Source organism: Mustelus asterias, chromosome 1 (assembly GCF_964213995.1).
Source record: "Mustelus asterias chromosome 1, sMusAst1.hap1.1, whole genome shotgun sequence".
Taxonomy (NCBI): domain Eukaryota; kingdom Metazoa; phylum Chordata; class Chondrichthyes; order Carcharhiniformes; family Triakidae; genus Mustelus; species Mustelus asterias.
Genome location: NC_135801.1, coordinates 177,554,448 through 177,579,913, shown reverse-complemented (window position 1 = coordinate 177,579,913; position 25,466 = coordinate 177,554,448). Strand labels below are relative to the sequence as shown.

The following is a 25,466-nucleotide window of genomic DNA, read 5'->3' as shown; positions in this document are numbered from 1 at the left end:
ATGTCTGTCGCCCTTACCAGGTCTGGCCTACATGTGCCTCTTAAATGCCCTCAGGGATGGGCTATAAATGCTGGTCCAGCCAGCGATGCCCACATCTCACGAACGAATAAAACATTTTTTTTAAAAAGCTCAGTGGTTCATTTTGTTCCTGTTATTAATATTTGATGTGGAGATGCCGGCGTTGGACTGGGGTAAACACAGTAAAAGTTTTAACAACACCAGGTTAAAGTCCAACAGGTTTATTTGGTAGCAAATGCCATTAGCTTTCGGAGCGCTGCTTCTTCGTCAGATGGAGTGGAAACCTGCTCTCAAACAGGGCATACAGAGACACAAAATCAAGTTACAGAATACTGATTAGAATGCGAATCTCTACAGCCAACCAGATCTTAAAGATACAGACAATGTGAGTGGAGGGAGCATTAAGCACAGGTTAAAGAGATGTGTATTGTCTCCAGACAGGACAGCCAGTGAGATTCTGCAAGTCCAGGAGGCAAGCTGTGGGGGTTACTGATAGTGTGACATAAATCCAAGATCCTGGTTTAGGCCGTCCTCATGTGTGTGGAACTTGGCTATTAGTTTCTGCTCAGCGACTCAGCGCTGTCGTGTGTCGTGAAGGCCGCCTTGGAGAACGCTTACCCGAAGATCAGAGGCTGAATGCCCGTGGTCGCCGTGACCTCCACTCACATTGTCTGTATCTTTAAGACCTGGTTGGCAGTAGAGATTCGCATTCTAATCAGTACTCTATAACTTGAGTTTGTGTCTCTGTGCCCTGTTTGAGAGCAGATATCCACTCCATCTGACGAAGGAGCAGCGCTCCGAAAGCTAATGGCATTTGCGACCAAATAAACCTGTTGGACTTTAATCTGGTGTTGTTAAAACTCTTACTATTAATATTTGAGGCAGGAATTTTAATGTGGGGGCCGATTCTACCAAAAATATTCTAAGTGCCGAATTTGCATAAAAACTGGAGCAACTCCCGCTGGTTTTTACAGCAGGATTTTCAAAATGAATCTCCCACTCTCTGAGCACTGCAGAGTGCCTCAGAGAGATTCACGTTGAAAATCACAGATATCAGAGAATCATACAGTGCAGAAGAGGCCCTTCGGCCCATCGAGTCTGCACCAACACATTAGAAACACCTGAACCCCCACCTAATCCCAAATGCCAGCACTTGGCCCATAGCCCTGAATGTTATGATGTGCCAAGTGCTCCTCCAGATACTTTTTAAAGGATGTGAGGCAACCCGCCTCTACCACCCTCCCAGGCTTGGCTTGTATCGAGTTTAAATGATCCAATCAAGATTTTTAGAACCATGAAGGAATTCAACAAGGGCAATATAGAAATTATTTCCTCATTCGGGGGGGAAAGTTTGAATGAGGCCATTTTGGTTTGAAATCAGGAAGCAATTACTTTACACAAACGGTGGTGGAAATCTGGAATTCTTCACGCTCAAAGGGTTGCGGATCAGTTAATATTTTCCATGTCACAAAACATGGGGCAAAGGCAAGTAAATGGAGGTGAGGCGTAGATCAGCCAAGATAACTGAATCTGGGGGCCAGGCTAGCACTGCCAAACTGGCAATACCCAGAGGGCACCCCCCTCACCCCCGAACTCCTGGGGGGTCTCCATGGCCCCCCCCCTTTCACTCCAGTGGGGTCGGGCCACCGGTCCCCCATTCGTGGGGAGTTTTTGTAAACCCCACTGGAGTGAACCACTCCTGGCTGGGGGTGGGGGAGAGGCGAGCGGGCCCGGAGACTTCAGTCCCAAGCCCCCTACGGTGATGCAAATCCCAATTTTAATATTTAAATCAGCTCCATGCCAATTTCCGGCCCGGAACTGACGACTCTGGAAACCCTGTCCCCGGCGAATAATCCTGATGAGTCCAAGATGAAAAGCTTCGACAGGTCTCTTGTTTTCAGCAATACTAGAAGGAAATTTCTGTGTTAAGCTGGAAGGCGGGCGATTCAATGAAAGAAGAGTTAGTCGTGCAAGGCGAGTGGAAGTGATTCTCTGCCTTAATCCCACACTGACCCGCCCTCTGAAAGGACATCTGCCCCCCCCCCCCACCCCTTCCCCCGCCCCCCCTCATTTCAATTCGGTGTTGCAGAGTCTCCTGGACTCCACGCTAAGTTTAACAAACTTCACTCTGCTCTGTAAGTCTTCATTTGCTCTGTTTGTTTCGGGTTTTCTCACTCTTTGCTTCTGGCCAGCAGCGAACCTGCTCCTGGAGCATCTTTTCTTTATTTGTTTCGTTACGTGCTCCACTTTTGCCACCTTAAAATGTTCTGAAGCTCAGGGATTGCAAGCAGCAGAACTCAGCTGCCCATCAATGCTCGAAAAACAAAACTCCCACTAATCTAGTTAGTACCTTCTTTAAACTATTGATTTTAATGCTCGCCTCATGCTGCGTATTAACAAAATCCTCCTGTATTTACCAGCACAAATTCCAAAGACCAGATTCAGCCTCTGCTGACAGACATGGCCGTTTCTAACAGAATTAACTTACTGCAATTGCCATGAATAACCAGCTTTGTGTGCCACTGGCTAACACTTTTTTTTATTCAATCATGGGAGTTGCTGGCTGACCAGCATTTATTACCCATGCCTTTGGAGGACAATTGAGAGTCAACCACATTGCAGCATGGTGGCATAGTGGTTAGCACTGCTGCCTCACAGCACCAGGGACCCGGGTTCTATTCCCGGCTTGGGTCACTGTGTGGAGTTTGCACATTCTCCCCGTGTCTGCATGGGTTTCCTCCGGGTGCTCCAGTTTCCTCCTACAGTCCAAAGATGTGTGAGTTAGGTGGATTGGCCGTGCTAAATTGCCCCTTAGTGTCAGGGGGATTAGCTAGGGTAAATGCATGGGGTTATGGGAGAAGGACCTGGGTGGGATTATGGTCGGTGCAGAGTTGATGGGCTGAATGGCCTCCTTCTGCACTGGAGGGTTCTATGATTGCTGAGGCTCTGGAGTCACACATAGGCCAGACTGGGTAAGGACGGCAGATTTCCTTCCCTGAAGGACATTAGTGAACCAGATGGGTTTTTCCGACAATGGTTTCATGGCCATCAGTAGATTCTTAATTCCAGATATTTTTTATTGAATTCAAATTCCACCATCTGCCGTGGCGGGATTCGAACCTGGAGACCCGAAACATTAGCTGAGTCTCTGGATTAATAGTCTAGCAATAATGCCACTAGGCCATTGCCTTCTGTGAAGGCTAAAGTTGAATGCTAGATTGAAAAGTCTACTCAAATTTTAAAAAGAAATTGACCCTTAAAATGTCCTCACTGACCAAATTCCCTCCGGTTTCGCATTCTGCAGAAGCAAATATTTTGGAGAACTGGATCGATGCTTTAGTATCAAGGATGGATTGTTAAATCTCTCCGACAGTAACTTACTTTGGGAGGATTAGAATACCACTGCGATTGTTCATTGTTTTTGAATTTAGCAGCGGTATCTTCCTGCATGATGTTCCTTCTGAATTTCACAAGCGGTGGGTAGCTTGTTCAAGGGAGTAAAGGTATGTTGAGAGTGGCACGGTGGCACAGTGGTTAGCACTGCTGCCTCACAGGGTTCAATTCCCGGCTTGGGTCACTATCTGTGCGAAGTCTGCACGTTCTCCCTGCATGGGTTTCCTCCGGATGCTCTAGTTTCCCCCCACTCTCCTAAGATGTGCAGGTTAGGTTGATTGGTCATGCTAAATTGTCCCTTAGTGTCAGAAGGTTAGTAAGGTAAATAAGTAGGGTTATGGGGATAGGGCCTGGGTGGGATTGTGGTCAATGCAGATTCGATGGGCCCAATGGCCTTCTTATGCACTTTTGGGGTTTCTATGATTTTATTGGCAGAGACTGATTGGGATTTTCCAGTTGGTCCACAGGTTCCTGGAAGGAGCAGGGCCAGTTTGGTGGCCTGGGTGGCCTAGTGACGGGAGATCAGGGGCTAGCAGGCCAAACAGGCTTTGAAGCTTCAGTGTCAACTGTAAACTGCCCTGTGAAAGGGGATCTGTCCCACCCCGAGAACAATGCTGGCCTGGTTGCAAAGGCCTTTCCTCATTCCAGAGTTTAAAAAGTTGGAGAGAAGAGGGATCATTTGATTTGATTTGATTTATTATTGTCACATTCATTATTGCACAGTGGAAAGTATTGTTTATTGCGCACTATACAGACAAAGCATACCGTTCATAGGGAAGGAAAGGAGAGAGTGCAGAATGTAGTGTTACAGTCATAGCTAGGATGTAGAGAAAGATCAACTTAATGGGAGGTAAGTCCATTCAAAACAGCAGCAGGGAAGAAGCTGTTCTTGAGTCGGTTGGTACATGACCTCAGGCTTTTGTATCTTTTTCCCAATGGAAGAAGGTGGAAGAGAGAATGTCCGGGATGCGTGGGGTCCTTAATTATGCTGGCTGCTTTGCCAAGGCAGCGGGAAGTGTAGACAGAGTCAATGGATGGGAGGCTGCTTTGCGTGTTGGATTGGGCTACATTCACAACCTTTTGTAGTTTCTTACACTCTTGGGCAGAGCAGGAGCCATACCAAGCTGTGATACAACCAGAAAGAATGCTTTTTATGGTGCATCTGTTAAAGTTGGTGAGAGTCGTAGCTGACATGCCAAATTTCAAAGTAAAGTTAAAGTTTATGAGTCACAAGTAGGTTTACATTAACACTTCAATGAAGTTACTGTGAAAATCCCCTAGTCGCCACACTCCGGCGCCTGGTATGGCCAATGCACCTAACCTGCACATCTTTGGACTGTGGGAGGAAACCGGAGCACCCGGAGGAAACCCACGCAGACATGGGGAGAATGTGCAAACTCCACACAGACAAGGCAGGAGTCGAACCCGGGTCCCTGGCGCTGTGAGGAGGAGTGCTAACCACCGTGCCACCGTGCTGCCCAGTCTTCTGAGTTTTCCTTAGTCTTCTGAGAAATTAGAGGCGTTGGTGGGCTTTCTTGACTATAGTGTCGGCATGGGGGGATCAGGACAGGTTGTTGGTGATCTGAACACCTAAAAACTTGAAACTCTCAACCATTTCTACTTCGTCCCCGTTGATGTGGACAGGGGCATCACTCCCCATAAGGGCACCCCACTGCTGTTTCATTGCTGGAGGGTCTCCTATTGACCCTCCAGCTTTGAGAGAACAAAGAACAGGCCCTTTGGCCTTCCAAGCCCATGCTGATTATGATGCCCTAACTAAAAAAAAAACCTTCTACCCCCAACTCAGTCTGTATCCCTTTATTCCCTCCTTAATCATGTACCCATCCAGATGCCTCTTAAATGTTGCTTATGTGCCTGCTCCCACCACCTCCTCTGGCAGCGTGTTCCAGGCACCTACCACTCTTTGAGTGAAAAACGTCCCCCGCACATCTCCCTTAAACTTTCCCCCTTTCACCTTGAACTTGTGCCCCTTGCAATTGACACTTCCACCCTGGGAAAAAGCCTCTGACTATCCACCATGTCTATGTCTCTGATAATTTTGTAGACCTCTATCGGGTCTTCCCTCAGCCTCCATCTTCCCAGTGAAAACAATCCTAGTTTATTCAACCTCTCCCCATAGCCAACACCCTCGAGACCAGGCAACATCCTGGTGAACTCACCTGCCACCTTCAATTGAATGCCCTCTGAGGACCAGCTGACCGATTTGGGAGAATCACGTTGAGTAAGTGTTTTCCACACATTGCAAATTTATGACCCCAGTTTGAGCCTAACACCCAGTGTTCGGAAGGCCCCAGGGAAAATCCTGCCCTTAAAGCTGACACGGTCGAGTTTTTTAAAATGATGAAAGACAGGGTAAACAGTAGGGGGGATTTTTCACTCACGGGGGAATTCAAAGGTAGTGTCCATAAATACAGGAAAGCTATTAATCGAGGCAACAGTGAGAAGCAAGGAGAAATTCCTTTAGTCTGAGTGGTTACAATGTGGAACTCGCTACCGTGGAGGTGAGTCAAAAAAAACTTAGATGCTTTCAAAAGGGAACTAACAAGAATACAAGAGGAAAAAAGATGGAAAGATATGCTGAGGGCAGAGCTAAACGGACGGCACAGTGGCACAGTGGTTAGAACTGCTGCCTCACAGAACCAGGGACCCAGGTTCAATTCCCGGCTTGGGTGCCTGTGGGTGACTGTGCGGAGTTTGAACATTCTCCCCGTGTCTGCGTGGGTTTCCTCCGGGTGCTCCGGTTTCCTCCCACAGTCCGAAGGACATGCTAGTTAGGTGCATTGGCCATGCTAAATTCCCCCTCAGTCTACCCGGATAGGCCCCGGAGTGTGGCAGCAAGGGGATTTTCACAGCAGCTTCATTGCATTGTTAATGTAAGCCTACTTGTGACTCTAATAGATAAACTTTAATAAATGAGAAATCTCGGGGTACATGTTCATAGCTCCTTGAAAGTGGAGTCACAGGTGGACAGAGTGGTGAAGAAGGCATTCGGCATGTTTGGTTTCATCGATCAGAACATTGAATACAGTAGTTGGGACGTCTTGTTGAAGTTGTACAAGACATTGGTAAGGCCACACTTGGAATACTGTGTACAGTTCTGGTCACCCTATAATAGAAAGGATATTATTAAACTAGATAGAGTGCAGAAAAGATTTACTAGGATGCTACCGGGACTTGATGGATTGAGTTATAAGGAGAGGCTGGATAGACTGATTTTTTTCTCTGGAGCGTAGGAGGCTGAAGGGTGACCTTATAGAGGTCTATAAAATAAAATAATGAGAGGCACAGATCAGCGAGATAGTCAATATCTTTTCCCAAAGGTAGGGGAGTCTAAAACTAGAGGGCATAGGTTTAAGGTGAGAGGGGAGAGATACAAAAGTGTCCAGAGGGGCAATTTTTTCACAGAGGGTGGTGAGTGTCTGGAACAAGCTGCCAGAGGTAGTAGTAGAGGCGGTTACAATTTTATCTTTTAAAAAGCATTTTGATAGTTACACGGGTACGATGGGTATAGAGGGATATGGGCCAAATGCGGGCAATTGGGATTAGCTTAGGGGTTTTAAAAAAAAAGGGCGGCATGGACAAGTTGGGCCGAAGGGCCTGTTTCCATGCTGTAAACCTCTATGACTCTAAATGAGATAGAATGGACGTAAGCTGGTGTTCAGTATAAACAACAGCACAGACTGGTTGGACTGTTGGGTCCATGTTTGCGCTGTGCTTCCTATGTAATGTAATTTATTACAATGCAGTTAGTGGCTATAACTATCAAGATTTTATTATATAATTATAAATGATTGTCAATATTTATTATATAATTATAAATGATTGTCAATATTTATTATATAATTATAAATGATTGTCAATAATTATAGATATTGTATTGGAGTATTTGTGAGCTTTGTTGATCAGTGTGGAACTGACAATGTTTTGCAGTTTGATCGAGTCTGACCCATGGTGATTCTCTGTATTCTGCAGGTCATTCTGAAAGAGAAAGTGAAAGAGCTGAATTTACATGAGGTAAGGGAAAGGTTTTGTGTATTTTTTATCAGCGTTTCCTTGTAATTTGTTTCCTCCAGACTGATAGGCCTCTGCAGTGTCACTATCAGCCCAGTAGAGAGAGTGCACAGCAACATTGGAGACCGCTCGGACAGGATTTTCCGGCCGCACTCGCACCAAGACTGGAAAATCCCACCCGACGTCAACAGACCTTTGCATGGTCCTGTCCCGCCCGCTACGATTCCCGTGACGGGCGGAACGGAAAAATTCCTCCCTTCATCTTTGGATTTTTCTTGAGTCCTTGATTTGTTTTCTCCTGAATTCCCCACCTGATTTATTCCTGACCGTCTTGTATTTATCGACCGTACAAATGGAAATATTTTCATTATGTTGACCCTATTGTACCTTTTATCATTTTGAAAATCTTTACCAGGCCACCTCTTGGCCTTTTCCTTTCAGGAGAAATGAGAGTCTGTCCATTCTTTCCTGACAGTTATAACCTCTCAGTTCTGAGATCATACTTGTAAATCTTTACTGCACCTTTCTCCCATGCTTCTGTATCCTTTTCATAACATAGAGGCCAGAACTGTACACAGTACTCCACTTGCAGTCTAACCAAGGTACTATACTTAGCATCACTTCACTTATTTCTTCGTGTCACAAGTAGGCTTACATTAACACTGCAATGAAGCTACTGTGAAAATCCCCTAGTTGCCGCACTCCAGCGCCTGTTCGGGTACACTGAGGGAAAATTTAGCATGGCCAATGCGCCTAACCAGCACATCTTTCGGACTGTGGGAGGAAGCCAGAGCACCCAGAGGAAACCCACGAAGACACGGGGAGAAGGCGCAGATGCCACACAGACAGTAACCTAAGCTGGGAATCGAACCCGGGTCCCTGGCACTATGAGGCAGCAATGCTAACCACTGTGCCACCGTGCCGCCCAGCTTTGTTCTTCTGGAAGTAAAGTCCAGTGCTTGCACATTAGAGAGTGCTTCCATGCTTAGACTTGACAGGTTGTTGCAATGTTGCTTTGTAGGACATTCAGTTATGCTGGCTTGTTTGTGTAAATGCAGTATCATTAATTCCCATGGCCAATCGAGCAAAATTTCAGTTGTTATCTGTTGTATATTGGATAGATAGTTAGAGGCATGAGATAGTGGCACGAGGGAAGTCTAAACAAGCTGGGGTAGTCTGGGGAGGTCTGCGGTCAAGCCTCCCATTGAGCATGACCTGAAGGAGTCTATAATTGAAGACTGTAGAATTTGTTGGTGGACTGGATATCTTTGTCCACATTAGCCTTTCAACATTCTTTAAATTCACCAAATGGGTGCAATTCTCCGAACCAGGGGCTGAATTTAATTCCCTTGAAACTCTCTAGTCTCAAGTGCTGTCAACAGCGTCTAAAATTCTATTGTGCTGCTGTTGAATGGTGCAGTTAATTCACAGTTTGTTAATATTTCTCTTGTCAAATATTGCCTCGCCCTGCCTCACACGGAAGGCTCATTTGATGCTTGCGAAAGTGCAGACATTGTGCACCAAGACTCTTGCTCTCTTAGTCATAGACATCTTGGGGGTCACTGCTAATTTAAAATTCAATTCGAGTGATGCTCTTGAGCATTTGCCATTTCTTGGAGGATGATTTGTTGGACATGAGCTGCAGTATTGCAGCCAGGAAAATGAGAAGAGAGTTGTTTATTTATTAGTCACAAGTAGGTTTACATTAACACTGCAATGAAGTTACTGTGAAAATCCCCTAGTCGCCACACTCCGACGCCTGTTCAGGTACATTGAGGGAGAATTTAGCATGGCCAATGCACCTAACCAGCATGTCTTTCGGACTCTGGGAGGAAAGCAGAGCACCCAGAGGAAACCCACGCAGACACGGGGAGAACGTGCAGACTCTGCACAGACAGTGACACAAGCCGCAAATCGAACCCGGGTCCCTGACGCTGTGAGGCAACAGTGCTGACCACTGTGCCACCGTGCCACCCTCGTGGCATGATGGCACAGCCTCATCTGACCCCAGTCTTCACTGAGATAGGGCCTGTGGTGATTCCATTGGTGAGGATAGCTGGCAATGACTGGTGACTACACATTGATGCCGTAGTAACCCTTGCTGTTAGGGCACATCCCCTGACTAATGTGGGGGATCCGCAGAGTGACGTGCATACAATCACAGCTCCCTGCACCATGGGACTCCTGCCAGCCTGGCAAAGCCACGTGCCTGCTCCCCCTCTGCTGAGAGAACTCGTCCGATCTTCACTTTAACCAAGAGCAGTGCCTGAACCAGCTATGTGTCAGCAAGAAGGTGGCATAGTGTTTATAGGGGAAATGAAGAAGGTTCACAAGGATGATCCCAGGAATGAAAGGTTTGATGTATGAGGAGCATTTGAGACTCTGGGTCTGTACTCGATGGAGTTTAGAAGGGTGAGGGAGGATCTCATTGAAACATACAGAATACTGAAAGGCCTGGATAGTGTGGACGTGGGGAAGATGTTAGTAGGAGAGACTAGGATCCCAGGGTACAGCCTCAGAGTAAAGGATGACCCTTTAGAACTGAGATTAGGAGGAATTTCTTCAACCAGAGGGTGGTGAATCTGTGGAATTCATTGCCACAGAAAGCTGTGGAGGCCAAGTCATTGAGTGTATTTAAGACAGAGAGAGATAGGTTCTTGATTAATAAGGGGATCAAAAGTTATGGGGAAAAAGTAGGAGAATGGGGATGAGAAAAATATCAGCCAAGATTGAATGGTGGAGCAGACTCGATGGGCCGAGTGGCCTAATTCTGCTCCTATACCTTATGGTCTTATTTAGCTGGACACGTGATGTTCAAATGGATAGATTGTGTGCTAGATTGCATGTGATTTTAGATGTTGATTGATTTTATGCTCTGCCCACTGTGGGTGCTTCCATTGTATTCATGGCATGCCCATAATAACACAGGAAATAGGAGCTGGAGTGGACCATATGGCCCATCGAGCCTGCTCCACCACTCAATACAATCATGTCTGATCTTGGGCTTCAGCCCCATTTTCCTGCCCACTCCCCATATTCCTTAATTCCCTGAGAAGCCACAAATCTGCCAATCTCAGCCTTGAACGATGGAGCATCCACACCCCTCTGGGGCAGAGAATTCCAAAGGTTCACAACCCTCTGAAAGAAATAATTTTTCCTCATCTCAGCCTGAAGTGATTGGCCTTGTATCCTGAGACTGTGTTTGAGATTCCCTGAACAGCAGAAACAGTCTCAGCATCCGCCCTATCAGGCCTCTTCAAAATTCTGTAGCCTTTGGAGTTCCATCAGGGTCAACACGATGAAACCAAATTCACAGCCTATATTTGTGATGCAATAATGTGGCTACTTTCGTCTTGGAGTTGTGTGATGATTCCTTTCAGGAATGTTGTTCTGGATGTTGCTGAGCTATTTGGTCATGCATCATTCTCGGTGATGTTGTAATTTCAAGCCTGGTACTTCACAGAAATACAGAATTGTTACAGTGCAATAGGAGGCCATTTGGCCCATCATCTTATGTTTGAGTTATAAGGAGAGGCGGTATATTCTGGGACTTTTTTCTCTGGACTGTAGGAGGCTGAGGGGTGATCTTATAGAGGTCTATAAAATAATGGGGGGCATAGATCAGCTAGATAGTCAATATCTTTTCCCAAAGGGAGGGGAGTCTAAAACTAGAGGGCATAGGTTTAAGGTGAGAGGGGAGAGATACAAAAGGATCCAGAGGGGCAATTTTTTCACACAGAGGGTGGTGGGTATCTGGAACTAGCTGCCAGAGGTAATAGTAGAGGCGGGTACAATTTTGTCTTTTAAAAAGCGTTTAGACAGTTACATGGGTAAGATGGGTATAGAGGGATATGGGCCAAATGCAGGCAATTGGAACTAGCTTAGGGGTTTAATAAAAAAGGCGGCATGGACAAGTTGGGCTGAAGGGCCTGTTTCCATGCTGTAAACCCCTATGACTCTTTGACTCTATGTCCCCACTGGCTGTCCTACTGAGTATTATGACTGAGTGCCATTCCCCTTCCTTTTTCGGCGTACCCCTGCACATTGTATCTATTCAAATAATCATCTAATGTCATATTGAATGTCACGATTGAACCTGCCACCACAACACTTCCAGGCAATGCATTCCAGACCTGAAGCACTCATGCGAAAATGTTCTTTTTTAATCTGTGCCCTCTCATTCTTGATCCTTTTATGAGCATCCAAAGCTGTACACAATTTTCCAGCTGCGGTCTAACTAGTATCTTGTGTAAGTTCAGAATAACCTTGCTCTTGTACTCTATGCCCCTATTAATAAAGCCAAGAGTAATATATGGTTTATTAACTGCTCTTTCACCTGTCCCGCCAGTATTTTATCTTGTCTCTCCATGTTCTTCCAACTAAAATGCATCACCTCACACTTCTCCACATTGAACTCCATCTGCCACCTATCTGCCCACTTCACCAACTTGTCAATGGCCTTCTAAAATTACAAACTATATTTTTCACAGTTTACAATACTTCCAAGTTTTGTATCATTCGCAATTGTCCCTTCCACACCAAGATCAAGATCATTCATATATACCAGGAAAAGCAAGGGTCCCAATACCATCCCTGAGGAACACCGCTACAAACCTTCCTCCAGCCTGAAAAATATGCATTGATCATTACTCTCTGCTTCCTATTATTGAGCCAATTTTGCATCCATGTTGCTACTGTCCCTTTTATTCCATGACTTTTCTCACAAATCTGTTGTGTGATATTGTATTGAATCCCCTTTGAAAGCCCATGTACACAACATTACCCTCATCAACCCTCTCTGTCAACTCTTCAAAAACCTCAGAAGGTTCGTTAAACACAATTTTCCCTTTAGAAATCCATGCTGGCTCTTCCTAATCAACCCACATTTTTCCACATGACGACTAATTCTATTCCGAATAATTGTTTCTGGAAGCTTGCCCACCGCTGATGTTAAACTGAGTGGTCTTTAATTGCTGGGACTATCCTTACAACCTGTTTTGGACAAGAGCATAACATTTGCAATTCTCCAGTCCTCTGGCACCTCCCCTGAGTCTAGATAAGGCTGGAAGATTATGGCCAGAGCCCCTGCAATTTCCATTCTCAGTTCCTTCAATACCGTTGGATGCACCCCATCCAGTCCCAGTGCCTTGTCAACTTTCAGCACTAACAGTTTATTCAACACTTCCTCCTTATCAGTTCTGAACCCTTCTCAGGACAGAGATTTCTCTTCTGTCCCCATGGCCTGGCTGGCATCTACCTCCTCGGTCAACTTTAATTAAAGCTTATCTGCTTAATCATTAATTTAGCAATGAGTCAGAGACTAATATAGGACTCGACTGAAATACTTATGTGTGCAATCCTACTACACCGGTATGTTTTGATTGCACTATCAGGGGAGGCGATGGCCTAGTGGTATTATCGCTAGACTACTAATCCAGAAATTCAGCTAATGTTCTGGGGACCCGGGTTCGAATCCCACCATTTGAATTCAATAAAAAATATCCGGAATTAAGAATCTACTGATGACCATGAAACCATTGTCGATTGTCAGAAAAACCCATCTGATTCACTAATGTCCTTTAGGGAAGGAAATCTGCCGTCCTTACCTGGTCTGGCCTACATGTGACTCCAGAGCCACAGCAATGTGGTTGACTCTCAACTGCCCTCTGAACAAGGGCAACGAGGGATGGGCAATAAATGCTGGCCCAGCCAGTGATGCCCATGCCCCACAAATGAATTTTTAAAATGCTGACAACCACGGACAACAGTGAATTAATGGACGAGACCTTATTATAATTGCAGATACATTTAAGTAATGTTCACAGTACAATTTGCTCTTCCAAGTCTGTCCTTCAGATAATAAGTCATGCTCCTATCTGTCTTTGCAAAGGGGGAAGAGAAAAACGTGCATTCCTATAGCACCTTCCTTCACATGTCCCAACGTGCTTTATAGCAAATTTTGGAAGTGTACACTGTCGTAATGCAGGGACTTCAGCAACCAATTGGCACGCAGCAAGCTATTACTTATTTATTCACGAGATGTAGGTGTCGCAGGTTAGACCAGCATTAATTGCCCATCCCTAATTGCCCTCGAGAAGGTGGTGGTGAGCTGCCTTCTTGAACCACTGCAGTCTATTTGGTATAGCTATACCCAAAGCGCTTATATGGAGGGAGTTCCATGATTTTGACCCAGTGACAGTGAAGGAACAGTGATATATTTCCAAGTCAGGCTGGTGAGTGGCTTGGAAAGGAACTTGTAGGTGGCAGTGGTGTTCCCAGGTGCCTGCTGCTCTTGTCTTTCTAGATGGTACAGATTGAGGGTTTGGAAGGTGCTGCCAAAAGAGTTGCTGCAGTGCTTCTTATAAATTGCACACATTGATGCCATAGTGCTAGAGGGAATGACTGTTTAAGGTCATGGATGGGGTGCAAATCCAGCAGGCTGCTTTGTCCTGGCTGGCGTTGAGCTCCTTGTGCTGTACTCATCCAGGCAATTGGGAGAACTCCTGACACGTGCCTTGTAGAAGATGGATGGGTTTTAGGGAGTCAGGAGGTGAGATACTCACCTCAGATTAGAGTTCCCCATCTTTGATCTGCTGTTGTTATCACAGTATTGATATGGCTGGTCCAGCTCAGCTTCTGGTCAATGGTAACTCCCACGGAGGTTGATGGTGGGGTATTCAACAATGGCAGTGCCATTGAATGTCAAGGGGAGATGACTAGATTCTTGTTGGAGATGGTCATTGACTGGCACTTGTATGGAGCGAATGTCTCTTGTCACTTTGCAGCTCAAAGTTAACTTGTGTTAACGCTGGCAGTTTGATTATTATTGATGCTTATGGGATTTCCACTGAATTGTTTTTATTCATTGGTGGGACATGTGTGTCACTGGCAGGTCAGTATTTATTGCCCATCCTTGAAGGCAGTTGAGAATCAATCGCATTGCTGTGGCTCTGGAGTCACATGGAGGGCAGACCAGGTAAGGATGGCATACTTCCTTCCCTAAAGGACATTAGTGAACCAGATAGGTTTTTCTGACAATCGACAATGGTTTCTTGGTCGTCAGTAGGTTCTTAATTCCAGATTTTTTTTATTGAATTCAAATTCCATCATCTGCCGTGGCGGGATTCGAACCCGAGTCCCCAGAACATTAGCTGAGTTCCTGGATTAATAGTCTAGCGGTAATACCACTAGGCCATTGCCTCCCTCCTATGGATAAAGGCCAAGTGGTCTCTCTCTGCTGTGCATTTGATGTACTGCGGTGTAGTAACCTAGGTGCTGTGCCAACATTTTCATCACAATTTGTTATTGAAGTCACAAGTTTAACTTCAGAATTTGTCAACTTGCAGCAGCACCCTTACTGTCACAGCCCAGAACTGGAGTGCGTCTCTGCTGATCAGTGTGAAATCAGATCTTTAGCTCTCTCAGCCTTTCCAGAAACTTCCATTGTAAACAGCATCGCTGCTTCCCTGGCAAGCCAGCTTCTCAGGACATTTCTGGTGAGCTATTTAACATGGCTTCCTTAAAGGACATGAACATGAAGTCATTGTGAATGAACATCCGAATCCATCGGAATCCACCCAGTGACTCCACGGGGAAGAGTATTTCACCCCAGCATAGTGGTGGGTAAACTGCGGCCTGGCCGGGGGGGGTCACATATGGTCCACCTGAGTTCTGAGTGGGGCCCACGAGATATTTCATTGACTGTTGTCCACGTACAAGGGTTGTGACATTCTGCCGATTTGCATCCACGTGTTTTTTTTTCCTACCGGTATGACTAATGTACGTAAAGCAAGGGCGAGTAATGCGAGGTGCATTGACCCGTGAGAGCCACACACTCCCTCTGCGCCCAAAGTGTAAATATATCTCTTTGTTACATTTGAAGTTGATGATCGTCCTATTAACATATAAATGATTAAGTATTTTCTATAACCCATTGTGAAATCTTTTTGATTTGATTTGATTTATTATTGCCGTGTGTATTAGTACACAGTGAAAGTTATTGTTTCTTGCGCGCTATACAGACAAAGCATATCGAGAATTCACTAAAGAAATGGTTAAGATGCAGGAAACTCTTCCGAAACCTCAGTGTCGGGGAACTAGCAGGGTGAATACGTGGGGTTACAGGGAAAGGGCCTGGATGGGATAGTTATCAATGCATCTGCAGAAACTTTTCAGTGGCCTGTATTTGTCGAGGAATTGAATATTCTGACCGGGATTCTCCTAAAACAAAACTAATTCCCCAACGGGCAGGGAAACGGGAGAATTTCCCGCCCATTTCTTCGGGTGTACTTACCGGAATGAATCTCTGACACTGTGCATCACAGAGTGCCTCGGAATGATTCACGCTGTGGTGGGCAGAGCCTATTGCTGCCCAAGAAGCCGGCAGCATAGCGCTGAGTGCGCCACTGCGCGTGCGCCGATCTGTCAGCGCTGAGATCAGCACATGCGCACTGGCCCTTCCATCGCCGGCCACCCTATTGGTGGCCTCCGATTGCTGACCTTCCCCGGAACACCCCCTGATCACTGGCCTTCCTAAAGCCCATCCCCCCCCCACCCTGATTGCTGGCCTACCAGACCACCCCCCCTCACCCCCAGGACAGCCCCAATCTCCCTCCCCCTGGGTCAGCCGCGATCTACACCGCCGTGATGGCCAGCCCCGACAGCCCCCCCAACCCCATGGCCAGCCCTGACCACCCCCCTCCCATGACCTCATGGCCAGCCCTGACCCCACCCCGCCCCCGATGACCAGCCTCCATGACCCTCCTCCCTCCCTCTCCTACCGATCCCAATGCAGAGTGGCAGCGGGTCCTCCCACTCCCCCCACTGATCACCCCCAATAGGCCCTGCCCCCCAATAGGTCCCCCTCCATATTCCCTGTCCCCTCTGCCTCCCCCTCCCCTAGGCACTACCTGGTGCCTGCTAGACACTGCCAGGGTGTCCAGTTAGCAGTGCCAGTATGTGCCTTGGGCAGTGCCAGGGTGCAAGGCTGGCACTGCCAGGCTGGCATTACTCCTGGACTTGAGCCTCAGTCAAAACCTCAGATGACAAGGGGATGAAGCTTTTCTTCCATTCCTCACAAAATCAGAAAGATGTCCGAAAGCTGTTATCATGCTCGAAAAAAGTTAAGCAAGACTCGAGCTGCCCCGACAGCGTTTCAGGTGGTGAATCGAACCCTGTTCCGGCCTCACAAGGTGCTACAATTGAAAGCCAATGTTCTGTGTAAGTTTGTTCAGAGCACTGGCAGCAGAGATTGAGTCACTGCTTTCCTATCTGACCCTCTCCAGAACCCTGAAGCTTTGCTCACAGGTGTTGCAGCTTAGCATCATGTGCTGAACCAGCGGGCACCTGTCCATGGTGAAATTTCAGACCAGTCATTCAGTAACCCAACACTTTCTTCCAACACCCCTGTGCTTCTCTCAGCTGTGGGGGCTCAATCTCTAAGGCTTCGTCCTTATTACACTCTGTTCTTAAGCAGGCTAATATGCAAACCAAGATATCCAAAAGTATCTCGTATTTGGAATACCATACAGCAAAACACAGGAGTGGACTCACAACCTCACGTCACTGCAAGTAGAGAGTGGGCAGATCCCAACCGGAGAATATGAGAACACGGTTACCAAAGCCTTTCTTAGGTGTCTCCAGGTCATCATTAACAACACTCAAGAAGCTCGATACCATTCAGGACAAAGCTTAATTGCTACCCCTTCCACAAACATGCAATCCCTCCACTACCGACGAACGGTGGCAGCAATGTCTGCCAGCTACAAGATGCCCTGTAGGATCTCACCAAGGTTCCTTAGGTAGCATCTTCCAAATCCATGACCACTACCATCTAAAAGGACAAGGGCATCTGATGCCTGGGAACACCACCACCTGGAAGTTCCCCTCCCAGTCACTCACCGTCCTGACTTGGAAATATATTGCTGTTCCTTCGCTGTCGCTGTGGAACTCCCTCTCTAACAGCACTGTGGGTACTTCAGGGACAGCAGCAACTCAAAAAGGCAGCTCACCACCATCTTCTGAAGGACAACTAGGAATGGGCAGTAAGCGCTGGCCCAGCCAGTGATGCCCACGTCCCATAACAAAAAAATTAAATTTAAAAAACTTGCATTTGCATAGCGCTTTTCACAACCATGGCCATCTTAAAGCATTCCACACCCAGTGAAATACTCTTGAGCTGTTGTAATGTAGGAAACACAGTAGCTAATGATAGTGAAGAGAGTAACACTGGTAAGGATTGCAGACTAGACCATAATCTACCAGTTTCTGTGGCCAGGCAGAGAAGCATGGAGTTCTGTTACTCTTTCTTCATCTGGTAATGTGAAAAAAAACAGATTCAACAGGGCTATGGACTGTTCTTGGCACAGAACTTTAGTACATAACTGCAGTCACCACACCCTGTTACAAAAAATGATTTGCCATGTGAAGTACTTGCAGCTAATTTTGACAGTATGCTATTGTCACAGATTCAACAGCTGTCCAACCTTAAGAGTGGAAAATGCAGACAAAATGGCAAGAACTTAGATTACTTCATGGGCAGCACGTTGGCACAGTGGTTAGCACTGCTGCCCTCACAGTGCCAGGGACCTGGGTTCAATTCCCGGCTTGGATCACTGTCGGTGCGGAGTCTGCACATTCTCCCCATGTCTGCGTGGGTTTGCTCCGGGTGCTCCGGTTTCCTCCCACAGTCCGAAAGATGTGTTTGTTAGGTGCATTGGCCATGCTAAATTCTCTCTCTGTACCTGAACAGGCGCCTGAGTGTGGCGACTAGGGGATTTTCACAGTAACTTCATTTCAGTGTTAATGTAAACCTACTTGTGACACTAATAAATAAACTTTAGCTTATGTAGCAGCACCTTTCCAATTTTCAGGCAGTTCCAATTCGCTTCCCTGTGAATGAATCACTGTAGAAGTACAGCCATCGCTGCTAAGTGGGTGAACTTAGCAATGACTTTACACACTGTAAGGTTCCACAAACACAATATGATGTTCAGGACCCAACTCATTCAGTAACCAAAGCTGTAAATTCTTTTTTTATTAATTTATGGCACATGGGTTTCGCTGACGGGCCAGCATTCATTGTCCATCCCGAGTTGTCCTTGAAACTGATTGACATGCTGGGCCATTTCAGAGGGTAGCTGAGAGTCAACCACATTGCTGTGGTTCTGGAGTCACATGTAGGCCAAACCAGGTAAGGATGGCAGATTTACTCCCTTAAAGGACATTAATGAACCAAATGGGTTTTTTCTGACAATCGACAATGGTTTCATGGTCATCAGTAGATTCTTAATTCCAGATATTTTTTTATTGAATTCAAATTTCACCATTTGCTATGGTGGGATTCGAACCCGGATCCCCAGAACATTACCTGAATTCTGGATTAATCATCTAGTGATAATACCACTAGGCCATTGCCTCCCCCTATTGGCCCTCCAGCCTCAGGAGCACCCCCCCTCCCCCAACCTACTGTCTTTCATTGGAACTGAACACACTCCCTGGTTGCTAACTGGTCAACTCATTAAAAAGTTGTATTGGACATTAGGTGCGAGGCCAGTACTTGGAAATTTGCCCAACACCAGAACTACAATCCAGCCCATTATGACTGTTTCTCTCTCGGCAGATGCTGCCTGACCTGCTGGGTGTTTCCAGCAATTCCTGGTTTCATCTGAGCTTCCAGCAGGCGTAGTATTTTGCTCTTTAGTGATACTGTGTAAGCATGACCGTGGTGTCGGAGCTCTGTGTAAGCTTTGACATCCGCCACATCATTGGCTCTTTCTTTGCAGCCCGGCATAGTAGGTCTCCCTCATTTAGTTCTCCAGTCCCACACTATGTAGTTGGTTCTTGATACCCTCTGAAGCGCCTCGCAAATGCTTCAGTGGCAAAGCAATTGCTTTTAAAAAGGCCCATTGCTTTCTTCTCAGGGCAACTAATGAAACATAGAATCCCCACAGTACACAAGGAGGCCATCCGGAACATTGAGCCTGCACCCACCCAGGGCCTATCCCCGTAACCCCTGCTATTTACCCCGCCAATCCCTCTGACACTAAGAGACAATTTAGCATGGCCAATCAACCTAACACGCACATCTTTGGAGGAAACCTGAGCAACCGGAGGAAACCCACGCAGACACACGGAGAATGTGCAAACTCCACACAGAAAGTGACCCAAGGCTGGCATTGAACCAGGGTCCCTGGTGCTGGGAGGCAGCAGTGCTGACCACTGTGTAACCGTGCTGCCAAACAGTGGACAATAAATGTGTCCTCATCAACATTGCCTGTATCCCAAGACCAAATCTAAGACTGACCAGATTGTGGGTTTGGTCTTGTTTGTTGTGTGAGGAATGGTTTGTGGTTAAGTGAGGGCCTCGGCCCTGTGAGCTGGTGAGATATTTACAGCAAGTCGACAGGTTGAGTTGACATTTTTGGCAATCTGCTATGACTGCAGCGATACCCACTAGTCTAGGGTTTCACCCTCACATCAGCTGATTTCACAGTAACTTCATTGCAGTGTTAATGTAAGACTTACTTGTGACTAATAAATAAACTTACTTTGATACAAGACCTTGTATTTTTGTTGGGCAGCGGGTCCTTGGGCTGTGAATGAAATGATGCCTCTGGGGTGCCTTCTGCTGAGGGCAGGTTTATTCGTGCATTGTTACTTTGTATTTGTGGTCACTACATCGAGGACAGTGTGCTTTGTTATTCTGCCATTGTACCTTCCACTTGGCTGGGCAAAGTGTCATCAAATGAATGTTTAATACATGCATCCGCCTCACTTTTGTCTTGGCAATGTGGGTTGGGAAGGAAGTGACCTCATAACAGCTACTGCTGTTGAAATATCATTGCCTGATAAAAACACAGGAGGTGTTGACACGGTGAATACTCTGCAGTCGCTGGGAAAGAACCTATCAGTGCTCAGTGCCCCATTCCCCCAAATATCTATCCGAATATCCCCGGAGACTTTTCCACACCATCTTGCTCCATTGCCAACTTGGGTTGCCTGTTCTTCATCACCCAATGTTTGCTAATCTTTCCACTGTTTGCTGGTTCTATTGATAAAGTACAGCATGTACATTGGGACTGAGCTCAGTCTATCCTGCTTCTCCCAGTAGACTAAAATTAGAAGATCTGCATTTTATTTCAGTAAATTAACTGGGATGGAGATTACAGGCTGTGATACAAAACAAGTGGCAATGGAGAGTCGGCCATTATATACCCCACCCAATAGCCTGTTCCATTGGAGGTAATGGGGGGGGTTATGGTGAGGTGAGGGGGATGTTGCCTGCCTGCCGGTTGGAGAGGCAGCGAGACACCCCCATTGCCACCTTGGAGAGGGCCACCCAAACCACAAGCCCGCCAGCCAAGAGGGCGACAGGCTCTTCCCTGGGATCAGGGCTCGCCTACCGAGAGCTGACAGCCAATCAGAATCCAGCGGCTGTTGTTTATTGCTCAGCAGCGCCACTAGGGCAGCAGTGGTAACTTCCGGAATGACACAAGGCTATGGGTCGTGCTGGTAGATGGGATTAGGTGGGAGTTCAGGTGTTTCTCGCGTGTCGGTACAGACTCAATGGGCCAAAGGGCCTCTTCTGCACTCTATGATTCTATCCGGAGGCCTCGGAGCACGAAACCAGCCAGGCCAGAGTTCTGTAATAGTGGGAGGGCTTTCAGTGGGTCAGGGTGCAGTTAGGGGCTCGGCAGCAAGGAAATTGGGGAGGTGGTTCTCAGCGCCCCCCCACTTCCCAATCCCAAGTGCCTTTGAATGCCTCTAAAGGATGTAACCCCCCCTCCCCCCACCATCATACCCCTTCACACACACACACACGCGCACACACACAAAGCCCCAGGTGACAAAACTTTAATTGTCAGGCCCCCAATGTGGTGACCAGCCTGCCTGCACCATTCATTGTCATTTAAGGGCCCCATTGACAGCGGGATGGGTAAGCTGACCAAGGGCCTTCCTTCCCCAGAGTTAATCAGGTTGGAGGCCGGAGGGTGATAGGGTGCTCACCTGCCACCTGAATAAATGCCCTCCCTGCCTCCAAACATGTCATTAGAATGGGCAGAAGATACCGCCATTGACTTCAGGAACAGGATGTACAACATTCGGCCAATATGAGATGAATTTCTACCCTTTATGTTTATGCATTCTTCAGTCTAGCCACTATAGTTGACCTCCTTAATTCTGGGCTAGATGAGCAGGGTTAAACCATCCTGATAACTATCCGGTGACCAGTGCTGGAAAATCCCCAATGTATGGGCGTTGGTGAGGGTAGGTTTGAGCTCAGTTCCAGTCCCTCCCCCACTGTGAAGAATGACAACTTGAATGAGGTGCTGGCACCCTACCCCAGCGTGACCCAGTGCCTCTTGGGGAAGAGGGAAGAAAGGAAAGAATGTCGCATGGGAGGAAGGGAGGAGGTGGAGAAATAGAAAGATAATTTCTAGCTGAGAATTGAAGGCCAGTCGCAGTAGTGGCTGGTCAAGGAGATTGCAATGTCTCTCATCAGGCGCGGTAACAAAACCCCCATGAAAGTTCCCTCCGGCCACAGAGACCCGCTCGATGGAAGTGTGGATTTTAGCTCCAAATTCCTCAATTCCTTTGAAAAGAGATTTTTAGGAAAATATATCCTTTTCATTTTCATTCTCCAGACTGATTCCAGGGAGAAAAGCGTTGACGTATGAGGAGAGATTCAACAGTTTGGGCTTGTACTCGCTGGAGTTTAGAAGGATGCGTGGGGGTCAGATCGAGGTCTATAGAATTTTAAAAGGGATTGATAAAGTAAATGCAGACACAGAGGGTGGTGGGTGCCTGGAACTCGCTGCCGGGGGAGGTAGTGGAAGCGGATATGATAGTGACTTTTAAGGGGCGTCTTGACAAATACATTAATAGGATGGGAATAGAGGGATATGGTCGCCGGCAGGATAGGGGGTTTTAGTTAAGTCGGGCAGCATGGTCGGTGCAGGCTTGGAGGGTCGAAGGGCCTGTTCCTGTGCTGTAATTTTCTTTGTTATTTGTTCTTTGTTCAAATGTTTCCTCTTTTGGGGCAGTCTGAAACAAAAGGTCACAGGTAAAGGTTGAGAGGCGGTCAATTTAAAACTGAGATGAAGAGGAACTACTTCTCACAGAGGGTGGTGAATTTGTGGAACTCGCTGCCCCATCGCGCGGTGGAGTCTGAATCATTGAATGGTTTCAAGAGGGAGATAGATATATTTAGAACACAGAAAAACTACAGCACAACCAGGCCCTTCGGCCCACAAGTTGCGCCGGTCATGTCCCTACCTACCTAGGCCTATACATAGGCTTACCTATAACCCTCAATCCTATTAAGTCCCATGTACTCATCCAGAAGTCTCTTAAAAGACCCTATCGAGTTTGCCTCCACCACCATTGACGGCAGCAGATTCCACTCATCCACCACCCTCTGATGGAAAAACTTACCCCGACATCTCCTCTTTACCTACTCCCCAGCACCATAAACCTGTGTCCTCTCGTAGCAGCCATTTCAGCCCTGGGAAAAAGCCTCTGAGAATCCACCTGATCTATACCTCTCAACATCTTGTACACCTCTATCAGGTCACCTCTCATCCTTCGTCTCTCCAAGGAGAAAAGACCGAGCTCCCTCAACTTATCCTCATAAGGCATGCCACCCAATCCAGGCAACATCCTTGTAAATCTTCTCTGCACCCTTTCAATCATTTCTACATCCTTCCTGTAATGAGGCGACCAGCACTGAGCACAGTACTCTAAGTGGGGTCTGACGAGGGTCTTATAAAGCTGCATCATTATCTCCCGACTCCTAAACTCAATCCCTCGATTGATGAAGGCCAGCACACCATACGCCTTCTTAACCACCTCCTCTACCTGCGATGCCGATTTAAGAGTCCTATGGACCCGGACCCCAAGGTCCTTCTGATCCTCGACACTGCTAAGAGTCTTACCCTTGGTATTATACTCCTTCATCCCATTTGACCTGCCAAAATGTACCACTACACATTTATCCGGGTTGAAGTCCATCTGCCACTTCTCCATCCAGTCTTGCATCCTATCTATGTCACGCTGCAGCTTCTGACATCCCTCCAACCTATCCACAACACCACCAACCTTCGTGTCGTCGGCAAACTTACCAAACTTAAATTTCTAATTTAAAAAAAGGATAAGGGGATATGGGGAACAGGGGGGAGATGGATTTGAGATCAGGGAGGGATCAGCCATGATCTGATTGAATGGCGGAGCAGGCTTGAAGGGCTGAATTTGCCTACTTCTGCTCCTAATTCCTATGTTCCCGTGTTTTGACATATGATTAACCTGAGCGGGTGCAGGTTTGAAGAGGTTCCACAAACTCAAACAAGGGAATGATTCAGTTCCCCATTAACCTATTGAGTAGAAGTTACCGTGGGCTTTCCCCAGACTGTACTTCATATTATTTCTGCATCGTGCTCAGGGTAAGTGGAGACTGTGCAGCAAGTCGAGCTGCTTAGCCTGTTTACCCGCTGGCCTTTGAGAAATGGATCACCGACTATTTTTAGAATGTCTTCCAAAGATTTCACCACTAAAGGAAGTGTGCGGTGTCTGAGAGGTGACACTGTAAACCCAACCTGCCAAGGAATGTTTTGGAAATTCAATAGTTCTTTTATTTAAAGCAAAGGTGAAATTTCTTGATTTTGATTTTAGTTTCGGAGCTGTTGTACCTGTTAATTCTCAGATACTTTCGACCAGTTTGCTTACTCTAAGGTTTTACCCCAGTGTCCTTATTTGCAAGATGGACAAAGGACATACACACGTAAAGGTTCAACAAGTTTATTAATAATAACACTATTAACCCTTAAATTACCCACATAAAACAAGAGGATACCCCAGATTCAAGTATACTACCCGTAAAGATGGTTTGGTTAAACTGAAGGCTCGATTCTCTGAGTCCCTCTGGTCCACTGTCACGAAGGTGAATCTCGATGGCAGCTTCTTCCTTCCTTCCTTCTCTGGTCAGTCTTCCGGATGGTCAAGGTCGCTTCCCTCGTCGAGTCTTCACTGCTGGTCTGTCTGAAAATGTGTCCCTTTATTCCCCTGCCTGCTTGCCTTTCCAGAAACTTCTCTGGCTTCCGACCAATGAGGTCCCAGGAGGGGGTTCCAATACCCTGTGGGTTTCTTGATGTCTGCCTGACAGGACACCAGGGTCCGTCCCCCAGGTGTCCATCTCCATGCTGTTGCTTACATGTAACCTGTTATCAGATAAGCTAACTGCAGGAACATAAGAACATAAGAAATAGGAGCAGGAGTAGGCCATCTAGCCCCTCGAGCCTGCCCCGCCATTCAATAAGATCATGGCTGATCTGAAGTGGATCAGTTCCACTTACCCGCCTGATCCCTATAACCCCTAATTCCCTTACCGATCAGGAATCCATCTATCCATGATTTAAACATATTCAACGAGGTAGCCTCCACCACTTCAATGGGCAGAGAATTCCAGAGATTCACCACCCTCTGAGAGAAGAAGTTCCTCCTCAACTCTGTCCTAAACCGACCCCCTTTATTTTGAGGCTATGCCCTCTAGTTCTAGTTTCCTTTCTAAGTGGAAAGAATCTCTCCACCTCTACCCTATCCAGCCCCTTCATTATCTTATAGGTCTCTATAAGATCCCCCCTCAGCCTTCTAAATTCCAACGAGTACAAACCCAATCTGCTCAGTCTCTCCTCATAATCAACACCCCTCATCTCTGATATCAACCTGGTGAACCTTCTCTGCACTCCCTCCAAGACCAATATATCCTTCCGCAAATAAGGGGACCAATACTGCACACAGTATTCCAGCTGCGGCCTCACCAATGCCCTGGACAGATGCAGCAAGACATCTCTGCTTTTATATTCTATCCCCCTTGCGATATAGGCCAACATCCCATTTGCCTTCTTGATCACCTGTTGCACCTGCAGACTGGGTTTTTGCGTCTCATGCACAAGGACCCCCAGGTCCCTCTGCACAGCAGCATGTTGTAATTCCTTTCCATTTTGATAATAATCCAATTTGCTATTATT

General features: G+C 46.8%; 1 protein-coding gene across 1 annotated transcript in view; it reads left to right on the top strand.

Moving 5' to 3' along the window:
• The window catches only part of rnf24 (ring finger protein 24), a 134,258-nt gene that overhangs the window by 75,466 nt on the left and 33,326 nt on the right, over nucleotides 1-25,466 (top strand). The window contains exon 4 of the mRNA XM_078223971.1: nucleotides 7,405-7,446. Within this exon, the coding sequence (XP_078080097.1) occupies nucleotides 7,405-7,446 (42 nt within the window). The remainder of the gene's footprint in view (nucleotides 1-7,404; nucleotides 7,447-25,466) is intronic.